Raw genomic sequence first — 8,059 nt, 5'->3', positions numbered from 1 at the left:
TTATCTGTTATATTTAAGTGACTTATTTTGTTTTTTTTTTATTATGAGACAGGGTCTTACTCTGTCACCCAGACCGGAGTTCAGTGGTACATATCTTGGCTTAATGCAGCCTTGACCTTCTGGGCTCAAAAGAACCTCCCATTTCAGCTTCCTGAGTAGCTGGGACTACAGGCATGTGCCACCATGCCCGGCTACAGATTTGTGGGGAGGGAAGGATGTTTTTCATGTTTTTTGTAGAGACAGGATTTCACCTTGTTGCCTAGACTGGTCTTGAACTCCTGGCTCAAGTCTTCCACCTGCTTTAGCTTCCCAAAGTGCTGGGATAACAGTCATAAACCACTGTGCCTGGCCAAGCATAGTATATTTCTACCTTTCATCTATTGGGCCCTTTGCTGACACTCCTGGCCATCTTACACACACACACACACACACACACACACACACACACACATACACACACACACACACACACACACACTTTAATGTCTTTCAAGCCAAAGGAAAAATGGGAGACAGGGCTTTCTATTCGCTGAGCAGGATATTGCTACCAGTAGAAGCTACCCAAGAGATCAGAAAAGAGAGTGGAGAAACAGCCAGGAGGCTGAGCCTCGCAGCTAAAAGGACAGCTTATCCCATGGGACAGATACACGAGGGACTGAGCACAGAGCCAGAGCAATGGCTGAGGAAGCTGCGTCCTCTTGCTTGTGTTTTTCAGATGTGCTGTGTAGAGTCCTGGAGTTTCAGCGAGAGGGTGCTGTGTGTGGAAGGAGGCAGGTGTAGAGGAGGCTGCAATTCAAATTCACCGGCCTCTGGAGGTTGGGGGGGTTCAAAGTGAATGCATGGAGCGGACCAGGGGCAGGGCACAAATGCTAAGCTGCCTGCATTGCCTTGGCACAGTGTGGCTGCCTAGCTATTCTGCCTTTGCATTTTAAAAAATCAATAGACTATTATTTAGAGAAGTTTTAAGTTTACCGAAAATTGAGCAGATAGTACAGAGAATTCCCTTATACTCTCCTTCCCCCATTACAGTTTTCCTTGTTATTAACATTTTGTATTAGTGTGATTAATTTGTTATGAATGATGAATGAATATTGATACATTATTATGAACTAAAACCCATGGTTCATACAGGGATTCACTCTTTGTGCTGTACAGCTCTATGGATTTTGATAAATGCCTATCATCTATGCAACATTACAGTATCATACAGAACAGTTTTCTGAAAATTCCCTGTGCTCCCTCTATTCATCCTTCCCTCCCTACAAGTCTGTGACAATCAGACTGTTTCATTGTGTCCATAATTTTGCCTTTTCCAGAATATAGTTAGAATCATATAATACATAGTCTTGATATTAGCATCTTTCACTAAGCAATATGCATTGCAGGTTCATGACTTTTTATGGCCTGATAGCTTTTTTTTTTTTTTTTTTTGAGATGGAGTCTTGCTCTGTCGCCTAGGCTGGAGTGCGGTGGTGTGATCTCGGCTCACTGCAACCTCCACCTCCTAGGTTCAAGTGATCTCCTGCCTCAGCCTCCTGAGTAGCTGGGATTACAGGCACCCACCACTACACCTAGCAAATTTTTGTATTTTTAGTAGAGATGGGGTTTCACCATGTTGGCCAGGCTGGTCTTGAACTCCTGACCTCAGGTGATCTGCCCGCCTCAGCCTCCTGAACGCTGGGATTACAAGAGTGCAGCCAATAGTTGTTTTTTAAGAATACTTTTTTTTTTTTTTAAGAATAGTTTTAAATTTACAGAAAAGTTGCAAAGATAGTGCAAGGAGAGCCCATGTACCCTGCACCCAGCTTCCCCTGTTGGGGAATCTTACCTTAGTGTGGTGCATTTGACACAATCACTGAACCGATGTTAACACCTGTTATTAACTAAAGGCCATGCTTTACTGGACTTTTCTTAGTTTTTCACTAAAGCCTTTTCCTGTTCCAGGGTCCCACCCATGACCCTACTTTAAATCTAGGTGGTGTGTCTCCTTTGTTTCTGGGGACCTTGACAATTGGAGGCATGCTAGTCAGGTATTTTGTAGAGTGTCCTTCCATTGGGATGTATCTGATATTTTCCTCATTCTTTGACTGGTGTTATAGTTTTTTTTTTTTGTCCTAAGATAGAGTGTCTCTTGGTTGCCCAGGCTGGAGTGAATGGTGCGATCTTGGCTCACTACAACCTCCACCTCCTGGGTTCAAGCTATTCTCCTGCCTCAGCCTCCCACGTAGCTGAGATTACAGGCATGTGCCAACACACCTGGCTAATTCTTGTATTTTTAGTAGAGACAGGGTTTCCCCATGTTGGCCAGGCTGGTCTCAAACTCCTGACCTCAGGTGATCCGTCCACCTCGGCCTCCCAAAGTGCTGGGATTACAGGCATGAGCCATCATGCCTGGCCCTCTGACACCTTTTTTAAAGCCCTATTTTATATTTCCAAAGTGAGGGCTCAATACCCCTTCAAACCCAAAGGATTGCTCCTTGGTCACAGAGATGGAGGCCGTACACATACTGCCCACCCTGGCCTCTGGCATGGGAGGGATGATGGCAGGAGGCATGCATCATTGGCGCTACCCCCTCGGTTGTGTGGTTGGAAAGAGACAATGACATGGTTGTGGGGAAGTAGAGTCCCTGATGGTCATCCCATCATTTAGGGAGACTGGCTCTGGGCCATCCACATGTGGCATTATTGGAGGCTGTCTGAATCCTGGCTAGGATGAAGAGCTCCCCTGTGTCTCAGCAGGCTGGCTACCACCTACTATCCCTGACCCCCGCTTCTCCCATGCTATGTCCTCATCCCATTCCTGCCAACCCCTTCTTCCCACTCAGGAAGCAGGACCAGGGCTTGATTGCTAAACCTCTTGTCTCTTGTTGCCATGGCAGTAGGTCTGCTGGCTGTCAGATCGAGGGACTGAAGGGGTGTGCACTCCAACCAGCTTAAAAGCCACTGTCCTGCGTATCTACGACTAATTAAACGGTGAAAAGAATTCATCCTCCTGGATCATATGGCTTACCAGGAGACAGGAGAGCCACAGGAATAGGTTAAAGAGAAAGGTAGGGAGCCTTTTCTGGAAACTCTAACACCTCTGGTGACTTCTCACCTTACCTTTTGTTAGAGAGGAGTTGGGACAGTTCACGCTGGGTGTCAGATGTCTGGAGAAACGGCTTCTTGTGATTGAATGAATTCACTGCTGGAGAAGTTACCTGTTGGCCCCAGAAGGAGTTTCACAGTGTTAGCTTGAATCTAATGACATAGGTAGATGTTTTTGATGTAATTCTTTTTTATTTTTGGTGCAAGTTATGTACTTTATCCAGGCCCAGAATGAGTTTGTCCAGACTCCCATCACACTACAAGAATCACCTCTAAAATGGGCATCACCATACATATCATCAGCACCATAATCTATCTCAGAGGGTTATTATGTGGTGGGGGGGGAGGAGAATTCTCAAAGCCCCTAGTAGAGTTTATGATTCACAGAAGCAATTAATGACGGCCATTTTTAATACTGAACAAGTATCCCTATAAAATGGAGTTCTCAGAAGCCAATACTCCATTGGATCAGCACCCATCAGGACAAATCAGATATGGTCTTGTTCAATAGCTATTCTTTCTTTCAACAGTTCTTCCCCATGCTATATGCGGTACAGTGGAATTGGTGATGGCAGTGGCTCTAGTGCTCACAGATAGAGCTCCATTTACAGCCAAGTGACCTCAGACTTTCTACTTGGCTTCTCTTCAGTGCAGTTTCAATATCCAGATGTTCAGGCATGTTTTCTCCTTGCAAACAGAATAGGAAGAGTCAGGAAAGATAACCTCCCTAGCGCCGCAGCCATTTCTAGAAGGCAGTAGTACATTTAAGTTTCTTGCTCTGACACCATGTAAGAGTAGGAAAATGTGAGCCGTTCATGCACACACGTCCAGAAGAAAATCTCACTGATGGAGGTGAAAGCATTGGACCAGCTCTGTCACTACTGTAACCATCTTCCACAGGTAGAGAGCAGAGCACACCAGGGCCCCAAGAAGTGATGAAAAGCAATCATTAGAGCTCCTGTAAGAATCTTCCCTAAGCACTTTCTTCCATGACACACCTACTTTGTGGCATGTATGCTCTGTCATCCAGGCTGGAGTGCAGTGGCATGATCTCAGTTCACTGCGACCTCTGCTTCCTGAGTTCAAGCATTGCCACTGCGCCCGGCTAATATTTGTATTTTTAGTAGAGATGGGGTTTCGTCATGTTGGCCTGGCTGGTCTCAAATTCCTGACCTCAGGTGATCTGCCCGCCTCAGCCTCCCAAAGTGTTAGGATTACAGGTGTGGGCCACTGTGCCCAGCCTTGATGTAATTCTCAAGGGGAATAAGCCAGCTATAAAAGTTAGTGTACACAATGTGTATGGCCAAAACCAAACCTAGACACAGTAATGACCATAATGATGGGCCTCAACATATTGTCTGGGGATGGTAGAATTATGAGAAATGTTTAATTTATTCTTTATGCTTTTCTGTTCAAGTTTTCCAAGTTGAACATATATTCCTTTTAAAGATAGAAAAAAAATGTTTAAAAAGTAATCTTCATTCTTCAAAAATGTTTTCTGGTTTTGCTTCTCCTTGCCCCAAAGACCCCCTACTAAAGTCAGGAGACACCCACTGAGCGCTTCGTGTGGGGAAACAGCTCAGCTATGGTGCTCTGCCATGCATGTCCCCACACAGGCCTGAAGAGCAAGGCATAAATCACAGCTGGTCTGAGTCTTGGCAGAACACCCTGTAAGCCTCCTGGAATGTGAGTGCATGCAGGAAGTTTGCATGGTTGCTACTAGGTTATTTTCCACTTGCTTCCTTGCCTTCTCAGAAGGCTATCCTAGAGGTTTCTCGTCACTTCTCTTGTTCTGATGAGGTCTGGAGCTTTCTGCCTCTGCCCGCTCAGGGTACAGCTGAGGCTGTAGAACTGCTCAGTGCAGCATGGAGTTGGCCCTTCTGCACCAGAGTATCCCACCATCCCCCTTGCTGTCATCTGGTCCCTTGTGTTTCAGTGACATCCTGTGGGGCAGGAGACACATGGAGCTGACGTCCTTGCCTACTGTGGCTTCCGCTGTCTCTGTGAGTCTTACACTGTCTGAATGTGTCAGCTTTGCCTGGACGCTTCCTGAGTTGCACTGGATGACCCTTGTCGACCGGTCAGTGGTAAACTCCCTCAGGCACCAGCTGGGGAAGGCCTCAGTCACTGATGAACTTGCAGGGAAGGGCTCTTAACCTGGGGTCCACAAACAGAATCCAGGGACTCTGCCAATGTGGATGGGGACCAATCACATCTTTATTTTCCCTAGCTGCTACCTGAAATTAATTATTTCCTTCAGTGATAAATGTAGACAACAAACCACAGAAGTACTAGCAATACCAGTGACTTTGTGACCAACAGAAATCATGCATATTTTCATATCATCTGACAGTTGTGCAGAGATCTTGAAGTATTGTGTCATTTCATCATTATTTTGAAGTTATGATAAATATTGGGCCCATACCTAGATCTTATTAATTCATGCATTTTAAAAGTAGTACACGCATTACTATACCATAGCTCAAAATGTTTTGATAACAGTATTGTATTCTAATCAGTTTTCTTTATTATCTCATGCATTTAATTTTATTCAGATATTCTTCTCTATTGTCCTGTCATATGGCCACTTGGTATCACACTGGTTATTGTTTGGCTGTGTCCTTGGAAAATCATCTTCTGACTCTCGGTTTTCTTGTCCTTAAAATGAAGGGATCAGCCTGTTAGATAATCACTAAGGGTTCTGCCAGTCGGACACGTGGTCTGATTGTGTGTGTTTCAGCACTTCCACCGTGCCACAGCTGAGGTGTTACATGAGGACAACTGAAATGGGGATTCTGTGCTAACACTTACAGACAGGTGATTTTAGCCTTTGTCATACAGAAGACTTCTAAGAATTTGTCTAGGAAATATGCAAAAAATTATCTGCAAGTATGTTTTGGGCAAAAAACTAGAAACAACCTAAATATTCAACGATAGGAGATTACAACATATTTATGTGATGGAACTGTAACAGCCATTAAAATAATGCTGTAGGACAATAACATGAAAAAATAGCCATGCTATACAACTAATTTTTTAAAAGCCATTTGCAATGCTTGAACAGCTATATGATTTATTATTATTATTATTTTGGAGACAGGCCTTGTTCAGTCACCCAGGCTGGAGTGCAGTGGGTCTACCATTGCTCACTGCAGCCTTGACCTCCCAGGCTCAAGCGCCCCTCACATCTCAGCCTCCCAGGTAGCTGAGACTATAGGCAAATACTACCAAGCTTGGCTAATTATTTTTATTTTGGCAGAGACAGGGCTCGCCGTTACCCAGGCTGGTCTCGAACTCCTGGGCTCAAGTGATCCTTCTGCTGCAGCCTTCCAAAGTGCTGGGATTACAGGCATGAGCCACTGTGCCCAGCCTGATTCTATTTGTATAAAAACATATGGATATGTATGCGTAGAAGTCAAAGTAAAATAATATAATCAAACATGTTAATATCAGTTACATTTAAGTAGAGTAATTACGGTAATTTTTACTTTCTCTGTTGTGTTTTTCTGCATAGTAAAATTTCTAAAATTAATGTTCACATATATATAACTCTGTGATAAGAAAAACAATAAATACTGTCAATAGAAGAATACCACACAAAGCATTGGTGGAAAACCCACAGGTTTTTGGGAACTGCATCTTCCATCCCTAATTTTTCCATTAATCAGGCAGAATTTTAGGCATGGGAGCAAGGAAACAATGAACCCCTGACCTTTTGTCATCCTTGTTACTACAGTGAGCACCTGCTTCATGAGCAGGGGCTGAGAGCATGAGGGCCTGTGGGTCAAAGCCCCCACTCTGTCTCTTGACAGCCTCAATGGGGCTGCATGACTGGCCCCTCCCCAGCTTCCCTGATGATCCCCAGACCATACCTGCAGGTTGGTGGCCTCCTCTGCCCACCAGACTTCAAACTCTTTCTGTAGCTTCACCTTGGCTTTGTCCATGAGCAGCTGCAAGTGCTCGATCTCCACCTTCAGGGCTTTCAGGCGAGTGAACATTGTTTTATACCTGCGGTGGAATCGAAGAGTCAGTGCACCGCTGTCTTGAAAGCATGGCATGGAGGGAGGGCCATAAAAGAATGGGGCCTGTGCCTTAGAATCCTGGTAGAGCTGCCCTGGGGCCCAGGGACTGGGACCTTATAGGAGCTTCTGAGGCCAGGCTGTGGCACCAGGATTTGAGTCCATCACGCGAAGATGAAGCAGAGGGAGACATTTTTGTCCAGTAGGCTCATGTGACTGTGTGTGCGAGATGAATCACTTCTCCCCCAAGAATGAGAACTGCCATTCACTTACTAAGAGATAAGCATTGCTGTAGGCACTCAACATACAGAAACTCTTTAATCCTCTTCACAACCCTAGGAAGGAGACACTATTGTTATCACCTCCATTTTACAGATTTGGAACCTGAGGCAGGTATGGAGAAGTTGTATAACTTGCTGTATGGGAGAGAGATAACTGAGAAGCCAGGATTTGAACCCAGGTGGTCTGGTTCTAGAACCACAGTCTGAACTGCCTCACTGTTTCGCTGGCTCACCTTCACGCTGAGGACTAAAAGTAACACTGTGCTTATGAATGCACACATATACTGGTTTTGAGAATGCTATAATGAATTAGAAATTGTCCAACAGGAAACAGTCTAATAGCTAGGCCGAAGAGATAAGTTGGCCTCTAAGGTGACACTAAGATTGGAAATGTGGGCCAAGGGGACACTATGAAGATGGAGTAAAGTAAAGAATGGGTGGGAGGCTGGGCGTGGTAGCTACGCCTGTAATCCCAGCACTTAGGGAGGCTGAGGCGAGTAGATCACCTGAGGTCAGGAGTTTGAGACCAGCCTGAGCCTGCATTGTGAAACCCTGTCTCTGCTAAAAATACAAAATTAGTCGGGTGTGGTGGCACATGCCTGTAATCCCAGCTACTCTGGAGGCTGAGGCAGGAGGATCGCTTGAACCTGGGACGTGGAGGTAGCAGTGAGC

At 45.2% G+C, this 8,059-nt stretch overlaps 1 protein-coding gene across 4 annotated transcripts in view; it reads right to left on the bottom strand.

Annotated features, from left to right (window-relative positions):
• LOC108293752 (kinesin-like protein KIF6) overlaps positions 1–8,059 on the bottom strand; it is a 106,681-nt gene that overhangs the window by 20,316 nt on the left and 78,306 nt on the right. For all 4 annotated transcript variants that reach the window (XM_017515289.2, XM_017515287.1, XM_017515288.1 and 1 more), the window contains exons 5-6: positions 6,960–7,095; positions 3,103–3,200 (exon numbers count right to left, since the gene is read on the bottom strand). In XM_017515289.2, the coding sequence (XP_017370778.1) occupies positions 3,103–3,200; positions 6,960–7,095 (234 nt within the window). The remainder of the gene's footprint in view (positions 1–3,102; positions 3,201–6,959; positions 7,096–8,059) is intronic.

This window comes from Cebus imitator, unplaced genomic scaffold, assembly GCF_001604975.1.
Source record: "Cebus imitator isolate Cc_AM_T3 unplaced genomic scaffold, Cebus_imitator-1.0 Scaffold546, whole genome shotgun sequence".
Classification (NCBI taxonomy): Eukaryota; Metazoa; Chordata; class Mammalia; order Primates; family Cebidae; genus Cebus; species Cebus imitator.
This window is presented reverse-complemented; position numbering and strand designations above follow the sequence as displayed.